Genomic DNA, 18,123 nt, shown 5'->3' on the forward strand with positions numbered 1-18,123 from the left:
GGGACATTTGGGCACCTACCAGTGCATGGCCACCAACCAGCTGGGACAGGACGGGCACCGCATGTTCCAGGCACTCAGCCCTGAGCTGGCCCTGGAGGTGACACCTGGCTCACCCTGGGTCACAGGTGGGGTCACACAGGGTCACCAGGGTGTTCAGGACCCCCAGGGTTCAGGGTCACTTCAGTGTGCCCCCCTCTATTCCCAGCAGTTGCTGTGAATGTCGGCAGGACCCTCCTGTTCCTGCTCCTGCTCCTGGCTGTCATCGGGGACTGTCACTGGTGGCACCGCTGGGGTGGGTGACAATGGGGGGGGGAGGCAAGGTCCTACAGGAATCGGGGGACGCCCCACGCACTGGAGGGGCAGCTGGGGCATCACCCAAAGCCCCTGAGCTGGAGGAAGCTGAGCCCCCAGTGACCTTTGCTTGGGATGCTCACAGGTTTGGGGGCCTTTTGGAGGGTCCTGGGCTGTCCCAGGAAGGGCCTTGAGGAATATTTGGGTGACACTGGGATTTTTGGGGGCTTTTTGGGAGGTATTGGAGAGTTGTGCAGGGATGTTGAGAGCCCTCCAGTGATCCTGGAGCAGTTTGGTTCTTCCCTGCATTCTATTCTTGGGGTTCCTTGAGGCTTGAGGGGTGCTCAGGGGTTCGGGGTGCCTGGGGAAGGGGTTGGAGTACCTGGGTGGCTCAGGTGGTCTGGGGCTCCTCAGGGGTGCTTTGGGGTGCAGGGGCCTGGCAGTCCAGTAGAAATCAGTGTCTGTTGGGGACTCAGGGGTCCAGTGGGCATTTAAAGGTCCCAGGTTGGGTTGGGGCCCAGGGCACCCAATTATCACCCCATCCTCTTTTTCTTGCAGCTCTCAGGAAATCCCAGGACAGGTCAGTGGGGAGCTCCAGCCATGGCTCTGCCTGACCCCCTCCCCAGATACCCCTCAGACCCCCCCTTATCCCCACAGGGCCCTCCAGAACCCCCTTATCCCCTGCAGGTGGGGGAGGGGCTGGACATGAGGGGTCAGGGGGTGAGTATGGAGGATGGGTGGGGACATGGACATGTCACCCATGTGTGTCACCCCAAGCCAGGTGTCTTTACTGTCCCCCCCAAGGACTCCCAGGTGACCCACACAGAGCTGCCAGGACCACATGGGCGACTGCAGGACACCAGTGACATCCATGGGAAGGTGCTGTGACAATGGGGGACGGTGGGAGTCCCCATTCCATGGCTCCCATGGTGGCCCATCCTGCCTGGGGTGATGACCACGAGTCAGGGGGGCTGCACAGGGCACCCAGTGCTCCCCTTTCCCCCTCCCAGTGCTCCCAGTACACCCATGGCTTCCCTGGCTCCTCCCTATTCCAGGGGGCACAGGACCTATTTCCTTCTTATTTAGTCCAAAATGCAGCTTTTTGGTTAAACTGGCAGCGATGGTGTTTGTTCAGCTTTGTCGAGCTTTAGGAATGGGATTCTCCAGTTCTGGGCTGCCACTAAAACCAGGGGATGCTGCCCCTTTCCCTCCCAGTGGAGGCACAAAGATCCCAATGGGCTGAGTGAAGAACAATTTCCTGAAACAGCAACCAGAGAACAAAACCAACAGCAACAAGGTTCAGAGTCCAAAGGGTCACACAAGGAACGATTTCCTCGCAAAGCCCCCAATAAATTCCTGCTGGGGCTGGGCCTAGGAGGGGGCTCTGCTGGCTCGGCTCCGCGCCCTGCGCTCCACCTGGGCAAAATATTTGTCAGGAATTCCAGTGGCTCTGCAAAGGAAAGAATCCATCAGGCTGTAGTATATGGTAGAGATGATTCATGCTATTAATGTATAAAATATTGTAAAATCCAAGCTATGTCTTTTGACCACCCCAGCTGGGAGCAGAGTCTTATTTTCATTCAATTAGTTCCCAGACTATGTAAAGAAAATATTGAGTTTGTAAACGTAAAATGGAACCTTCCTGGGCCATGATCACTGACTTCCCTGGAGTGTCTGGGCTACTCAAGAGTGATCTGCACCTTGAAGATAGTATCTACTACCAGCACCTCCCTGTTACTTGTGAATGTGGAGTGCTCTGACAACATCTAGACACCTGGAACCAGACTTTTGTCTAACCCTGCACATGTGTAGCCCCGATTCTGCATGTGAAGGGACACAAAGGAACATTCAGTGATTTCTGCCTCAGGTGGAATAAACTGTATAAGAGCTCACTTCTGTGAACAGGGGAGACTCTGACACCCAGAGGTGTTCACCCAGCACCAAACCCCGGCTCAACACTCCCTTGGCTGTGGTGGTTTTTTTCCCCGATCAAAATTCTGCTTCGCTGACAATTTAATAAATCATTGCTAAATTTTCTTTTCAATTTGGCTCTCGATTTGATCATTTATAACGAGGCTCCTGATGGATCTGGGACCCCACAGGATGGTCCCGTTTGCTGAGGATGCAGGAGCTGGGTGGTCCAGCTGGGACACCAGGAAGGAGCCCTGAAAGCAGCACTGACCTGAACTCCTGCAGCTTCTGCTGTCTGAAACGAGCGAGGCGCTGGCTGTGCTGCTGGATCTCCTGCTGCAGCCGCCGGCCCTCCTCAATGCTGGCCGCCCGCTCCCGCTGCCGCTGCTGCTGCAGCTCCTGGATCTGCCGCCGGAGATCTTCGGCATGGCCGCGCTGCCAGAGCTCCCTCTGCTCCTGCTCCAGCTTCTCCCGCTCCAGCTGCTCCTGATGGGCCCTGTGGGAGAGTTGGGCTGGCTCAGGGACCCTGTCACAGCCCCTCACACCTGGCACAGCACCTGGGCTGGCACTGGAGCTCCTAGAGCCACTAGCTGGAACTGAGAGCCCCCTGGCCACCACCTCAGCCGTGCCTCGGTCCTGTGTGCCTTACCTGAGCATCCTCTGGAATTCCCGGTGGTCCTGCTGCACCTGCATGGCCAGGTACCGCTCCTTCTGGGCCACCTGCTCCAGCCGGTCCTGCTTCAGCTGCTGCTCCAGCTCGGCCTTCTTCCGCGCCTTCTCCAGCTCCCGCCGCCGCCATTCCCGGTCTGCGACCTCTTGGCTCCTCTTGGCTCTCAGAGCATCCTGCCCAAATAGGGGACAGTGCTGAGCTTCCCTCAGGGCACCTTTGGAAGCCCTTGGCCGTGGCTTTGGCTCTGCTCCAGGACATATCCTGGTTCCAGGGGCTGGTCCTACACATCCCCCACATCCAGGGGTGCTGCCCCTTCACCAGTCTGGGGACAGGGACGGTGGCAGCGGAGCACATCACCTGTTCCTGGGCCACTCACCTGCTCTGCCTGCCAGGCCTGGGCCCGCTCCTGTGTGGCCCTGAGCCGAGCCAGCTCCTTCTCCTTCTCCAGGCGCAGTTGGTGCTGCTCTGCCTCCAAGGCGGCCTCATGCTCCTATGGAGGACAGAGCCCCAGGGATGGGACAGAGCCCTGGGGTTGGACAGAGCCCCATGGTGTGGGACAGAGCCCCGGGATAGGACACAGCCCCAGGATAAGACAGAGTCTCAGGGGTGGGACAAAGCCCTAGGGTGGGACAGAGCCCCATCGTGTGGGATAGAGCCCTGGGGTGGGACAGAGCTCCAGGATGGGACAGAGCCCCAGGATAGGACAGAGCCCCAGGGTGGGACAGAGCCCAAGGGTAGGACAGAGCCCGAGGGTGGGACAGAGCCCCATGGTGTGGGACAGAGCCCTATGGTGTGGGACAGAACTCCAAGAGGGGACAGAGCCCCAGGATGCGACAGAGCCCCCTGGTGTGGGACAGAACTCCAGGATGGGACAGAGCCCCAGGATGGAACAGAGCCTGGGATGGGACAGAGCCCCAGGACAGCTCCTGCAGCCCCTGCCCACCCCACCAGGAGCCCACTGCTCTTACAGCCTTCTGCCGCTGCTGCTCCAGCACCCGCTCGTCCTCCAGCCTCTCCTGCTCCCGCTGTTGATCCTTCAGCCTCTGGCTCTCCATGTTGAAACGTTTAATATCAGCATGGATTTGCTTTAGTCGCTCCTGTTTCTGCTCCCAGGCCTGGAAATGCCATGCAGGGTTGGAGACCACCAAGCTGAGTGCTCCTTCCTCCTCCTCCTCACCCAGGGCAGGGAAGCTTTGGGCCATCTCCCTGGAATTTCACAACATTCCCAAGGGACCAGAGCTCTGATCCTGCTGGCTGCTGTCCCCACTCCCTGAGTGTGGCTGATCCAGCTCTGCCAATCTATTTCCAGCCAGGTGGAAACCTCCCTGCACCCCCTGTTCCCTGCTCCCACCTTCCGATCCTCCTTTTTCATCTGCTCCAGTCGCTCCAGCTGCCTCTGGCCCTCCTGGTACAGCTCCTCAGCCCTCAATGCCCGCTCCTCTGCATTCTGCTCCATCTGTTTCACAATGCCCTGCCGGGCTCTGGGAATACAAGAGTAGAAGGGTTTCCTGTGGCTCCATCCTGCTCCCCATCATGGGCATGCTGGCATGGACAGGGCTGGTGTGGTTGGAATGGGCCAGATGCCTCCATGGGGAAGAGGGAGCCTCCTGCTCACCTCATCAGCTCCTGCTTCCTCTGGCGCTCCAGCTCCTCCTGGACCTCCATGCCCTTCTCCCGCTCCATTTCCATCATCTTGTCCAGGCGCTTCTCTTCCTCTGCCAGTTCCTTGAGGATCATCTGCTTCTCCAGGACTTGCTTGTCCCAGATCATGTTGCACTTGGCACTGAGGAACAGCTGAGGGGACAAGAGGTGTCTGTGGACACAGGGAGCAGGGAGGGCCAGGGGAGGAAGAGCCTGGGAGCACAAGGAGCAGGGGAGATTCAACAGTGCCAGGTGACAGAGGGGAGCGCCGGCCCTACCGCGTTCAGTTCCCGCATGCCTTCCTCCTGCTCCAGCCTCATCCTCGTCGCTCGCTGCAGCAGCTTCTGCTTCTCCTGTTGCAGCTCCTCATCCACGCCTCTCCCGTGGTCCCTCTCGTCCTCCAGCTCTGCCTTTCTCTGCTCCTCGATCTGGGCCTTTTTCAGGGCTTCCTGTGGGTACAGAGAGTGCTGCCCAATCCTGGGCACCTTCCTGAGGGCTCACAGGGCTCACACTTCAGGTGCTGTGTTCCCAACACTGAGTGGGGACATGTCAGGCTCCTGGGGCCCTGGCATGTCCATGGGCACCCCTCCCCACACCTCTGGGCAGACACCCCGTGCCCTTGGAAGGCTGGCAGTGCTGGGCATGATTTCAGGGATGCTGCCCAGCTCTCAATGGAGCCCTGAGCCCTGCAGCCTCCCCTGTGCCCCAAAACATTAGGGACAAAAGGGACCCTCTTGTTGAAGTCACCACCCCTAGAGCTTGCTAGGGAGCAGGAAAAGGGGGAAGCAGAAAGGGAAATGCCTACAAAAGCAGCATCCTGTCTGGCTCTCAGAGTCTTCAGCCTGTCCCAACGCTCCACCTCAGTCAGGGCTCGAGCTGATTCCTTAAGTTTCTCATATTCCTTTTCTCCAATGATGAGACACGGTTGGGGCTTCTCCTGGGGAATGCTGGGGAGCACAGGGAGAGAGCTCAGTGGCACAGAGACCCCAACAGGTCCCTGTGCTCCCTGAACTGCCCACTCAGCCAACAAACCAGGCCAGATCAATGTGGGAAGTGCTGGGGAAGCCGTGGGGACCCAGCTCTCTTGTTTTGGGGTGAGGCAGGAAGGGAAAGTGTGGTGAAAATGGCACTAGGCTGGGATGCCGGGGGCAGGATCCCCAGGGGCGGTCAGAGCAAACTGCCAATCCCTGCTCCCCAGAGATTTTGAGATGCTGCACTGACACCTGCTGGGCCCAAAAACCCCTCAGGTCTGGGGCACAGCCTTACATGAGCTCCCGGATCAGGTCCTGGGTGACCACTTGGATGGTCTTGAGTTTGGGCTTGAAGGAGAGCAGCTCTCGAGGATGTTTTGGCACATCCTCAGAGATCACCACAGGGTCGCTGGAGCCCGTCACCTGCAGAATAGAAAAGTTTGAGGGATCCGAACCCCTTCCCTCTCCTGGCGCTCCCCGGACACCGAGCGATCCCAGCGGGAGCTCTGGGCCCTCTGCCGGGATCGGCCGCGGCGTGTCGGGGGCACGTCCGGAGGGGACAGAGGGGCTGGGGATCAGCGGGAGGAGCTGGACATCCTGCAGGGTGTGGGGGTCTGGGGAGCCATCGGGACGGACGGACTGAAATCCCGGCGGTGAAAGCTGGAGACGGCGGGCGAGGAGGGACCTCCGGGACGAGCCCCGGGCACGGAGGGACCGGGATCCTGTGCCGGCAGTCGTAGCTGCCATCCCACTGCCACTGCCGGGGCTGTCGGTGGTATTTTTCCTCTTGTCCTGGAGCCGACCGTTACAATGTGGTGGAACCGACGCTGGGATGTGTCTGAACCGACGGGGACAGCGTGTCCAAAGCCACTGTCGCGATGTGTCCGGACGGACTGTTGCCATGGCAACGCCCCAACAGCTCGCAGGGCGTGACGGGCAGGGGTGGGGAATTGAGGGTGGTGCCTCAGGCAGGAGGGGCGGAGCTTATGCTGAAATAGGCGGGGCTTGGGAGAGCTGTGTTTCCCCCGCCCCGGGACGTCGGAGTGTCACCAGTGACGGCCCCGCCACTCCCCATAAGCCCCACCCCTTCCCTTTGCCACTCCCTTTTGAGCCCCGCCCCTCAGCTCAGTTCTGCCCCTCCACCCCAGTCCCGCCCCTCTCATTGCCCCGCCCAGTCCCTCCTGACTCCGCCCAAACCACGCCCCCAGTTGTGGCCCCACCCCTCCACCCGGCCCTGGAGTCTCTGCACGCCCAGTCAGGGTCCCCCCCTTGTAATCCATCAGGAGCCCCCAGCCCTCCCCCAGCCCCAAATCACGACCATCCAACCCTGGAAAGAAGAGGATCCGTTTATTGGGGCGGTGGGATGGGCGCAGCGGCACCGCACCCACCCAGACAAATAATAATAATAAAAAAGTGCTTTGCTCCTGACAAAACTGGGGCCGGGGGACACCTGGCTGGTCCACGGCGGCGGTTAAGGCAGGCAGAGCCCCAGAGGGGCTTACAGGATCCGGCGGTCCCGGGCGCGGCCGGCGCGGTCGGACAGGCGGGACCGCCTCACCCTCCGTCCTTCCGCTGGGCTCCTGCAGGGCGGGCTGGGCGAGACCACCCTGCTGAGCGAGGGGGGCTCGCTGAGCTCTGCCTCTACGAGTCGAGTTCGCCGTGACATCTCGGACCCGCTACCTACCGCATGCAACGGGGAGGCGGCAGCGAAACGTTCACTCCGCGCCCAACCCCGCGAGACCCGCCGCTTCTCCTCCGGGGCTGTGCAGGGTTCCGTTCCTCCCCTCCGTTCGGCCTTGGGTGCGGCGGGCTCTCCGCCCCCTGCGCTCAGCGTCACTTCCCAGCCGAGCGCGCCATTGACGGCGGCGGGGGGGGGGTGGTGTGGTGGCTCCGCGAGGCTCCAGAAGGTTCCGCCGCGATGATGGGCCCGCGCCCCGTCCTGGTTCTCAGTAAGTTCCGATCAGTTTGTCGTGCGCAGAGAGCGCTGGTTATTTATTAGTGCACCTCATAGCTAGGGTGGTGAAGGGGTAGTGGAGGTTATTTGATGCTGGGTTTATTAGGATAGTGATTCGTATGATACCCTAGCCTCCGAGCTTTAGGAGTAGGGCAGGTAGTAGCATGGAGCCGGCAATGGGGGCTTCTCCGTGGGCTTTCAGGAGTCATAGGTGTAAACCGTATTGGGGGGCTTTAACTATGAAGGCTAGGAGTAGGGCTAGGCTTGCGACTAGGTTTAATGTGCGATGTGAGAGTTTAAATATTGGGAACTGTAATGCACCGATTTGGTTGTGTAGGTGGAGGATGGCATTAGCAACGGGAGTTAGCTGGCGTGCTTGTAGAATAGAAGGTAAATGCCGGCGTTTAGACGCTCTAACAATAGAGCGGGCCCGGCCCGCACTGCCGGGCGGAGGGCGCGGGGATGGCCGGTCCGGACCCCCGCCCCGCCGTGCCGCCATGTTGCGGCTCCTCATGGCCGGGCTCCCTTTCACGGCCCGTTCCGGCCGGGCCCGCCTGCCCTGCCGGGGATCCAGCTCTTGGGTCTCCGGAGCTGCTGGAGCGTGTCTAGAGGACTCCACGGAGAGGCTCCAAGGGCTGCAGCCCCTCCGGGAATCGCTGCCGCTCGGCGCGGCCCGAGCTCCCCCTGGCAGCTCCCTGCCCACGGCCCCTGGGATCCTGTGCCGGCAGGAGCAAGATCCCAGAGCCCCGCTGCCCTCAGACCTTTTCTGGCAGAGTTCCGTGCTCTCGGCTGTCCTCGCGTCTTTCTTTGTGTTGCCCTGTCTAAACCCCAGTTCTTGAGAGCTGCTGGAGCGTGTCTAGAGGACTCCACGGAGAGGCTCCAAGGGCTGCAGCCCCTCCGGGAATCGCTGCCGCCCCCAGCTCCCCCTCACAGCTCCCTGCCCACAGCACAGCTTCTGCCGTGCCCTGCGCGGGACATCCCGGAGCCCGCTGCCCTCAGACCTTTTCTGGCAGCGTTCCGTGCTTCCCGCTGTCCTCACATCTTTCTCAGCCACGTTGCTTTGTCCTGCCCCGTCTGAACCCCATGTGAACCCCAGTTCTTGGGGAGTCCGTCCAGAGGAGGCCACAGAGATGATCCAGGGGCTGCAGCCCCTCTGCTCTGGACACCGGCTGGGAGAGCTGGGGATGTTGAGCCTGCAGAAGTAAAAGCTCCAGGGAGACCTCAGAGCCCCTTCCAGGGCCTAAAGGAGCTCCGAAGGGGCTGGAAAGGGACTTGAGGCAAAGGCAGGTAGTGATAGGATAGGAGGGGATGGTTTCCCACTGCCAGAGGGCAGGATTACGTGGGACAGTGGGAAGAAATTCTTCCTTGTGACAGTGGTAGGGCCTTGGCACACATTGCTCAGAGAAGATGTGGCTTCCCCATGCCTGGAAATGTCCAAGGCCAGGTTGAACAGAGCTTGGAGCTTTACTCTAGTAGGTGTCCCTGCCCATGAAAGGGTTTTGGAATGAGATAGTCTTTAAGGTCCACTCCAGCCCAAACCATTCTGTGATTCTCTCACCTTCCACCAACATAAGGTATTCCCAGAGTTTTGGGGTTTTTTCTGTTTGGGTATCTCATTCTCTACTGCATCCATTCTGTTCTCTGTTAACCCAAGAGGCAGCAATAGACTGTCGTAGCCCACCACTCCTTTTCTGAGACTGCTTGCCTGAGATGTGGTGCTGCTCTTGCTGCTGTTTCCTTTTGTTCTGTCTTACACCTGTCTGTGCATGTGCATCTGCTCCTGAATAAATCTGGGCATGCTCGGGCCAGGCTTGCAATAGCAGAAAAGCATCCCTGAGCCCAAATATGCCCCAGGGCTGAGTTTGTTGATAGCTGCTCTCTAGCTGAGGTTGTGAACTCCAGCTGCTCCTCACCCTCATGTGCCAAAGTGACATCGAAGGATTAACTTCAGATCACTCAGTTCTGCTTACTGTACATGAACCTCTGTAACTTTTCTTGACTGAGCACTTTGGTACAACAGCAGCTCCTCAGCTTTGTGAGAGCTGGCAGATCTAGTGAGTCACTGCAGTTTGATTTTCTGGGGTAATATGTTCTGTTTTGGGGTTGCAAAGCTTTGTCTCAGGATGCTAACAGGGAGTTCTGTTACAGGGAATGTTGGTTTTCACTGACAGTTTTCTATCAATGTAATTCTCATCATGACTGCAGTATTTGTATTGTAAACTCTGAATTTCAATCTGGTCACGTGTTGAATGTGTGACTGAGAGGTGACTGCATCCTTGATGTTTTGTACTTGATTAATATTATTTTTTCTGTATTCTTTAGGTCAGAATACAAAACGTGAGTCTGGAAGAAAAGTCCAGACAGGAAACATCACTGCTGCAAAGGTACCAAATTCTCAGGCAGTGTGTGTATTCATATATTTCAGAGAGAAAACTGAATGTGGAACATATTTTCTCTATTTGATATTAATGTAGAGTAGAAGAAGAAGCAACATAGAAAATAATTTTCTATGTTAGCAGAAGATTTCTGTACTATTACATAAAAATTCTGTATCAAACCAAAATATCTGCATTGTTCATGTAATGGGTTACCCTATAAATAACCATGGAGGGATTTAGCCAACCAAGCCCCTTTTCTCTGCAAAGTCTGAAAGTCTCTTAATTTTGACATCTGACTGAGATAATAATTTAGAGTGGTTCCATTGTGTTGATAATCCCCATATTCTCATTTCCATACAATTCTTAACCCATATCTCAACAACTCAATCAACTCCACAGCAGAGTTGTTGGATGACTTCAATTTTGCAGGGGCTGCTGATTTCACTGTGGGGTTTTTTTTAGACTTTTTGATGCCCTCCTGTATTTTACCTCATTTCTTTGATTCCTCCCAGACTATTGCTGACATTATCCGAACATGTTTGGGACCGAGAGCAATGATGAAGGTAAGAACTTGTCCTGCAGCTGATTAGAAGTGACACACATGTGGGACAGAGCAGTCAAGTGTTGGTTCTCTTGTGGTTACAGATGCTTTTGGACCCCATGGGTGGAATTGTGATGACCAATGATGGCAATGCTATTCTTAGAGAAGTAAGTTTCTCCTAAAGGATTTTCTTGCTTAACATTAAGTCAGTGTGTGCCTGAATTTTGGGTGACAGTGGGGCTATGTGATCTCCCCACCTGTCCTGAGAGCCAGCAAGGGCTGACCAGCTGCTCCAGGAAAGGTTCTCACTGGTGAGAAATGAAATACCAGCAGGTATTCTTGCTCTACAGAAGTGTAGGTTTGATCCTGAAGTGGGAGATTTTCATGGAGTATTTACAATACTGATGCAAATTCTTTGGTAATTTGAGCTATTATAAACTGCATTGAGACTTTTTGAGTAGATGGTGTTCACAATGCCACATGATGAGAGCTAGAAATCATTATTGTGTGTCTGGTGCAAGAGCTGTTAAAAGAACATCCTAAAAACTGAAATGCCTGAAGAACAGTGAAGAGACACAATCCTGTCAAATACAAGGGCTTGGTTTTGGTCTCAAAAGGGAAGAAAAAGCCTTGCTGTTGTTGGACCGAATGGCTTTGATTGTATTAAAGGTGTGGTATTTGTTCCATTGAGTGACACGAGCCATTTCTGCTTTAATATTCTGGGACAAATCCATGCCCCATCCTTGCTCCTACCTAGATTCAAGTCCAGCATCCAGCTGCAAAATCGATGATAGAGATCAGCCGCACTCAGGACGAAGAAGTTGGAGATGGGACCACATCTGTCATTATTCTTGGTAAGGAGACAGACTCAAACACTTTAATAGGCTAAAGTTCACCCTTTTTTGTAAGCAGAGCCCATGATGAGACACATCCTAATTATTTACTAATCTTGAAATGGAGAGGGGGTTTTTACTGTGCAAGAGCATGCTAGGTTGATGACACTCAAAGGTGATCAGCTCCACACTTTGGAAAGTTGTTTTTTCCCCATGATAACCACAGTTAAGTGTAAAGAAAGGTATAGGTGATGTTAAAGCTGTCTGTGTGGATAGAGGACATTTTTTTATTCTGGTATGTGCTCTCCTTTCTTGACTGTTGATTGTCCTAATAGCTTGGAGAATTTTGATTTATTTAATTTTTTTTTTAGCTGGAGAGATGCTCTCTGTTGCTGAACACTTTCTTGAGCAGCAGATGCACCCAACTGTGATCATCTGGGCTTATCGTAAGGCTCTGGATGACATGATCAGTATTCTGAAGAAAATTGGGTGAGTATGGGCTGGTGGAAGTTAGAGAGGAGGGATGTGAACTTCCTGTACTGCTTTGAGCTGCTCCTTCAGGCATTTGTGTCACTCAAACACAACTTAGCAAAGCTGGAGAGGGAGTCAGAAGGGTTAGATTGTTGCTTGGAATTAACACTCAGTTTGCTCTTTGGTTTTTCCTTTATCTCAGAACTCCAGTGGATGTGAACAACAAAGAGATGATGCTTAAAATAATTAAGAGTGCAATAAACACCAAGGCAATAAACCGCTGGTCTGACTTGGCCTGCAGCATTGCTCTTGATGCTGTTAAGACTGTGGAGTTTGAAGAAAATGGCAGAAAAGAAATCGATATTAAAAAATATGCAAAAGTAGAAAAGGTGAGTTTGTCCTGAACTGTTTCTTATCCTCGTGCTCCTTTCTTGGTCTGAACTAGTTTATTGTAGGGTGTGTTGGGAAGAATTTTGTTTTACTTCTCTGCAGTCTGCAGACATAATCCTTGAAGACATTTCAGTCAGTGTTGTGAGCCATGCTCCTTTACAATGCCAACACGGGCTGCTATTTCAACTCTTTTTTTTAAAGAGTACCTGTCAAAAATAAAATTTCAGTTGAATTTGGAAGATGGAAAATGAAACATGTTGTCAGAGAGTAGAATGTTTAAAAATTCTTAAGTTCTTTCGTGGCTTCCCACTTTAAATCTAAATCTTTGTTTCTGTCAGATCCCAGGTGGGTTTAGTGAAGACTCGTGTGTTTTGCGTGGAATTATGGTGAATAAAGACGTGACCCATCCCAGAATGCGTCGCCTTATTAAGAATCCGCGCATCGTCCTTCTGGATTGCTCACTGGAGTACAAGAAAGGAGAGAGCCAGGTAAGAGACATCTGCAGGTCTTGATTTAGAATGAGTAAAACAAACAAATGCAGATGGATTTTTAAAACTGCAGGTGGGGAAAGGCTTTCTGTGTTCTACCTTTCAGAAGTCTGTTGAATGTGGGGGCTAATTCTGCTGTGGGCTCTAGAAAAATAGGAGTGAGGCTACAGCATTTTGACTCATTGAAGCAGCTACAGTGATTTGTGTATCTGAGTGCTGGTCAAGAGCAAAAGAAATATTTCTGAGCTTGAAATAAGCTTAATGCTCAACTGGCACAGTGTCACAGTTTATTTGATCACTGGTTTTCATCCCTGACTCTTTCCCTGGTTGTACTGGAGGAGTTGAGCTGCTTGAAGCTGGGGAAGGTGTGTCTAATACTGTGAAGGTTGGAATTAACACCTAAACTGTTTACACCTCTTTTGTACAGACTGACATTGAAATTACTAGGGAGGAAGACTTTGCCCGAATCCTGCAGATGGAGGAAGAGTACATTCAGCAGATGTGTGAGGATCTGATAAGAGTCAAGCCAGATCTGGTCATCACAGAAAAAGGAGTTTCTGGTAATGGCACACGTGATCCTTGGTGTTGAATTCATCTCAGTGAGGTTCATTGTGTTAAATGCACTGCTCAGGAACTTAGAAAAAACCCAACCAAAACTAAAAACACAACAGCAAACTAATACAACTCCTCCCAAACCTGGTGTACACCAGCAAATAGGGCATTGAAGTTCATCCTTGATGTTGCTTTGTGGAAGTAGCCTCCTACAATAATATTTTGCTTTTCCAGCATTTGGGAAAGATACCAAAATACAAGTGAAGCTGAGTCTTAACCCCTGGAGAGCTGTGCTACCATTTTGCATTGCAGCCTGGTTTTAAAAGCTACATTTGGGTGCTTTTCTCCTGTATAACCCTTTTTGCTTCAAAGACTGGAGTTAAAATAGCTGGGTTGATAACTGATAAACAGATGACATTTGACATGACATTGCTGATTCGTTACTGAAATTCCACAAACCTTGTTTCAGACCTGGCCCAGCACTACCTGATGAGAGCCAACATCACCGCCATCCGCAGGGTGAGGAAAACTGACAACAACCGGATTGCCAGGTGGGTGTTGGCTCCTGTCTGGAGCCCCTTCCCACTGTGCCTGACACGGAATTGTTGTGCTCTCACTCTCTCAGCTCTGATTTTGAGTGTCTGATGCTGTGCTTTGCTGTGCCAGGGCCTGTGGGGCTCGCATCGTCAGTCGCACCGATGAGCTCCGAGAGGAGGATGTGGGAACCGGTGCCAGGCTCTTTGAAGTGAAAAAAATAGGAGATGAGTATTTTGCTTTCATCACTGATTGCAAAGATCCTAAAGCTTGCACCATCATCCTGAGGGGAGCCAGCAAGGAAATCCTAGCGGTGAGTGAGTGCGTGGGCTGCTTCACCTCCTGTGCCAGCCACCTTCGTGGTGAGTCGTGGCCAGCAGACTGTGGGCTGGGCTTTCAGCTGGTGTGGTGCTCCAGGTAATAATGAGAAGGGCAGTGGAGTGAGGAAGGGTCTGGAGCACAAGGAGGAGCTGGGGGGGCTCAGCAAGGACCTTATTGCTCCCTGTTTAGTGTCGAAGGAAGGGGACCAGGACACCAGATGGTTCATCACAGGTCCAGTTTATTGAAGAAAGCATCAAACACTTATACAGCAAATAATAAGCTTATGAATATTCTGTAAGCCAAGCAATCTATTGGTTAAACTATACCATTAACTCTTCCTCATTCCTTTGGGCCTACCTTCTCTACTTCTCACGTCTCGCTGTCCATTTCTTTATCATACTCAGCTAGGCCCAAGGACACACTATCTTGCAGGTGCAGGATTTGGAATTAGCCACGGCTTTGTACTTTTCCAGTCTCTAGTCAGCTAAATTCCCAACAGTTTAGTACTACCTGACAGAAGGGTCTAGCCCACTGGGGGTCAGGCTCTTCACCCTAGAAACAAGTTACAGGGCAAGAGGTTTAGAGTGGATATTGGGGGAAATTTCCTCATGGAAAGTGTGGTCAGACCCTGGCACAGGGTGCTCAGGACAGTACTGGAGTCACCATCCCTGGATGGATTTAGCAAATGTATGGATGTGGCACCTTGGGACTTGGGTTGGTGGTGGCCTTGGCAGTGCTGGGGGGAATGCTTGGACTTGATTACGTTAGAGAGCTTTCCAGCCTCAAAAATGTTGTGATTGTGTCCCCGTTGCAGGAGGTGGAGCGCAACCTGCAGGATGCCATGCAGGTGTGCCGCAATGTCCTCATGGATCCTCAGCTGGTGCCCGGTGGGGGAGCCACTGAAATGGCCGTGGCCCATGCACTGACAGAGAAGTCCAAGGGCATGACAGGAGTGGAGCAGTGGCCCTACCGTGCAGTGGCCCAGGCCCTGGAGGTCATTCCTCGCACGCTGATCCAGAACTGCGGCGCCAGTACAATCCGTGTTCTGACTTCACTCAGGGTAAGGAATGTGCCACCAGGCGAGACTCAGCCCTTTCCTGCTTCACCAGTTCAGAACAGTGCCCTTGTTGTGCTATCAGTAACATGTTCTTGTATAAACTCCAAAAGCAAGAATATTCTCATGATCTGTTACAGTTTCCTCAGGCCGTAGTTGTGGTGGGGTTCACAGGGGTTCCAGGACAACGGAAGAGATGAGAATCTTGACTCCATGTTTCAGAAGGATGATTTATTATTTTATGATATATATTATATTAAAACTATACTAAAAGAATAGAAGAAAGGATTTCATCAGAAGGCTTGAAAGGAAAAGTAATGGAATGATAATAAAATCCTGTGACTGTGATTGGCCATTAATTAAAAACAACCACATGAGACCAATCACAGATCCACCTGTTGCATTCCACAGCAGCAGATAATCATTGTTTACCTTTCATTTCTAAGGCCTCTCAGCTTCTCAGGAGAAAGAATCCTAAGAAAAGGATTTTTCATAAAACATGTCTGTGACACGTAGTCAGTTTGAGACTCCGGAAGGGAAATTGCTATCTCGCCCACACTGTCCTTCTGCTTCCAGGCCAAGCACACTCAGGAAGGCAGCCAGACATGGGGGGTGAATGGGGAGACCGGAGCCCTGGTTGACATGAAGGAGCTGGGGATCTGGGAGCCCTTGGCTGTCAAACTTCAGACCTACAAAACAGCTGTGGAGGTAAGGAGAGGTGGAAACTTGAGTCTCTGTGGGTATTATCTGGGACATGAGGACATCCTTGCCTGCATGCTGGGGTGTTTGGGTGGGCATCACGCCCATGCAGGGCATGCTGGTGTGTCTGAACTCATTGCTGGAGGTGGGATAATGAGGGATGTGGAAGCCCAGCCTCAGGCTTTCCCAGGACTTTTGATCCTGCAGCTGAATTTCATCATATTTCATCCCACCTTTTCCTGTAAACAGTGCAGAGTGCTCTCACTGCTTCCAGTGCCAGACAGAGCTGTGCCTGAGCAATCCTGTGCCAGCAACATGCTGGAATCAGCAGTGGTGGTGGGAGCTTTGTCCCTCTGCCTGGCTGGGGCTGCCATGTCTCAGCTGCCCTTCTCGCTACAGATCCTGCCCTTACCTTGCTGGTGTTGGATCAAAGGCTGTTTGTCTAGGGATACTGTGTCCCTTCTGTATCAGTCAACAAGAATAAATGTGTCCTTGTTTCCATGGTGGTGGGAGAGCAGCCCCTTGCTGCTCCTATGAGCCTGTGAGACACCTTCCCCTTTCCTGTGCTGAAAGAGCCATTTCAGCCCAGGCTGATGATTGTGTGGTGTGAAAGCTGGGCAGGTTGGGTTTTGTTTTTTGTCATGAGTTCTAAATGAGCCCTGGGTTTGGGGTTTCTCTGCAGACTGCAGTCCTCCTCCTCCGTATTGATGACATCGTTTCGGGGCACAAAAAGAAGGGTGACAACCAAAGCAAGCAGTCTGCAGCACCAGAGACAGCCCAGGAGTGAGAGGTTGAGTCTTCCCAGGAGAGAACCAACTGCCTTGACCTTGGCATGGGGAGGAGCTCAATGCAGTGGCCTCAAGGCTGAGCCTGGAAAAGTTTGTTTAAAGTCCAGGAGGGATGGAAAATACCCTGGGCAGGGGGAAAAGGCAGTGGCAACACTGCACTGCTTGTGGGGTGAGGGTTACTGACTGAGAATTCTCTTCACCTCAAAATAAATACATTGTTTCAGGCTGTTTCTGTCTTCAATCCTTGTGCTGGGACAGGCTGGGCAGGGGGTCCGTGCCAAGCCCGGGAGGTTCAGCCAGGCCAAGGGCAGGTGCTGCACCTGCATTGGGGCACCCCAAAACACAAACAGACTGGGGAGGATGGATGGAGAGCAGCCCTGGGAAGGAGTGGGGGAATGGGACAAAGACAAGAAGCTCAGCAAGCTGTGGCAACGAGCACTGGGAGCCCAGAAAGCCAAAACTGTCCTGGGCTCATCTCCAACAGCGTGGGCAGCGTGTGAGGGGGGGATTCTGCCCCTCTGCTCTGTTCTAGAGCCACCCCCTTGTTAGAGCTTCCTCCAGCTCCGGCGTGGGGCCAGAGAATGAGATACTGGGAAGGAACTCCCTGTGCAGAGGGTGAGGCACTGACATAGGCTGAGAGAAGCTGGGGCTGCCCTATTCCTGGCAGTGTTTAAGGCCTGCTTGGGAGAAGACTTAGAGCAACCTGGTCTAGTGGAAGGGGGTTGGACCTGGACAGTCTTTAAGGTCCCTTCCAAACAAAAGCAATCTGTTACCCTGTTAATCCATTATCACTTTACTCTGATTCTACAAGAGGAAGAAGAAACCCCCGTTGTGAGCCTGGCAGAAGAGATTTACTCTCACTGCACTCTGCAGATAATCTTGCTTTGAGAGCACAGTGGTGCAACCAATGTGTCACAGGGTGATTTTATGATGATGCTTTATTCCCTTATCTCAGCTTTATGCCCAGAAAACAAATGCTGCAGCTTTAAGATGGAGCCAGAGGTGGGGTGGGGAGCCTTGAGCCCTAAGTGGGCTCTGTTCAAGCTCCTCTCTGGGTGCTCCGGGTGGACCGAGACCACATCGTTCCTTTTGTTGGACTGGGTTGGCGTTTTTTGCTGCTAAAGTGAAGCAAAAGTGTTTTTTCCCTGGCCTTCCCCTGCCTGGAGGCTGTACCGGGAATCCTCTCGGCGCTTTGTTATTTTTCTGAGCTATTCCCGCTTGCTTTTTTCTTTTTCGGCCGCTCGGGGGAGCCGGCGGGACCGGGACCGCCCCGAACCCGAGGCCTCGGAGGAGCTGAACCAACACAAGAAAGGAAATTAAAATCAAATCTTCAGCCGCTGCCAGAAGACCCTCTCCAGAAATCCAACAGGTTCCAGCTCCAGCTTCTATGAACCCTTTTCTGCTCTGTCCTCATAGAGAAAAAAGGGCAGACACTACCTCTGCCTCTCAGCCACACAGGGAGGTGGGGTGTAAGTTTCAAAATGTTTTTCCCTTGTATTTTTTGTTGTAATTTCTGTTTTTTCTGTTAATAAATACGGGTTTTTTCACTTTCATCCCCTGGTATCCATTTCTCTCACTGGCAGAAAAAAGAGGAATTCCTGAAGCCCTCTTTTTTGACAAAAACAATCATTTTAAA

The 18,123-nt window shown here is 53.1% G+C and overlaps 2 protein-coding genes and 1 long non-coding RNA gene across 4 annotated transcripts; 1 reads left to right on the top strand and 2 right to left on the bottom strand.

Moving 5' to 3' along the window:
• Positions 1 to 1,530: 1,530 nt before the first annotated feature.
• Positions 1,531 to 6,420, bottom strand: LOC102069259 (cilia- and flagella-associated protein 45). 2 transcript variants are annotated; one of them, XM_074529434.1, is made up of 11 exons: positions 6,121 to 6,420; positions 5,780 to 5,907; positions 5,319 to 5,460; positions 4,792 to 4,962; positions 4,488 to 4,666; positions 4,224 to 4,353; positions 3,841 to 3,987; positions 3,249 to 3,362; positions 2,852 to 3,045; positions 2,474 to 2,698; positions 1,531 to 1,741 (listed from the first exon to the last, which is right to left on the bottom strand). In XM_074529434.1, exons 1-11 carry the CDS (start codon positions 6,385 to 6,387, stop codon positions 1,663 to 1,665), a joined length of 1,776 nt encoding a protein of 591 aa, XP_074385535.1. In that variant the 5' UTR covers positions 6,388 to 6,420; the 3' UTR covers positions 1,531 to 1,662. The 2 variants fall into 2 exon arrangements, with proteins under 2 accessions (XP_074385535.1, XP_074385534.1); XM_074529433.1 differs by having other exon boundaries at positions 5,780 to 6,420.
• A 392-nt stretch (positions 6,421 to 6,812) lies between these two features.
• Positions 6,813 to 7,293, bottom strand: LOC141725468 (uncharacterized). The gene is made up of 2 exons (XR_012577311.1): positions 7,169 to 7,293; positions 6,813 to 7,091 (listed from the first exon to the last, which is right to left on the bottom strand). It is a non-coding gene; the product is annotated as an uncharacterized LOC141725468 (long non-coding RNA).
• On the top strand, positions 7,279 to 16,715 carry CCT3 (chaperonin containing TCP1 subunit 3). The gene is made up of 14 exons (XM_005495319.3): positions 7,279 to 7,433; positions 9,761 to 9,822; positions 10,329 to 10,379; positions 10,462 to 10,524; positions 11,115 to 11,211; positions 11,562 to 11,679; positions 11,864 to 12,050; positions 12,390 to 12,539; positions 12,967 to 13,099; positions 13,561 to 13,642; positions 13,758 to 13,938; positions 14,761 to 15,006; positions 15,577 to 15,708; positions 16,382 to 16,715. The coding sequence occupies exons 1-14, from the start codon at positions 7,403 to 7,405 to the stop codon at positions 16,484 to 16,486; spliced, it is 1,638 nt and encodes a 545-aa protein (XP_005495376.1). The 5' UTR covers positions 7,279 to 7,402; the 3' UTR covers positions 16,487 to 16,715.
• Positions 16,716 to 18,123: the final 1,408 nt, after the last annotated feature.

Source organism: Zonotrichia albicollis, chromosome 30 (genome assembly GCF_047830755.1).
Source record: "Zonotrichia albicollis isolate bZonAlb1 chromosome 30, bZonAlb1.hap1, whole genome shotgun sequence".
Lineage (NCBI taxonomy): Eukaryota > Metazoa > Chordata > Aves > Passeriformes > Passerellidae > Zonotrichia > Zonotrichia albicollis.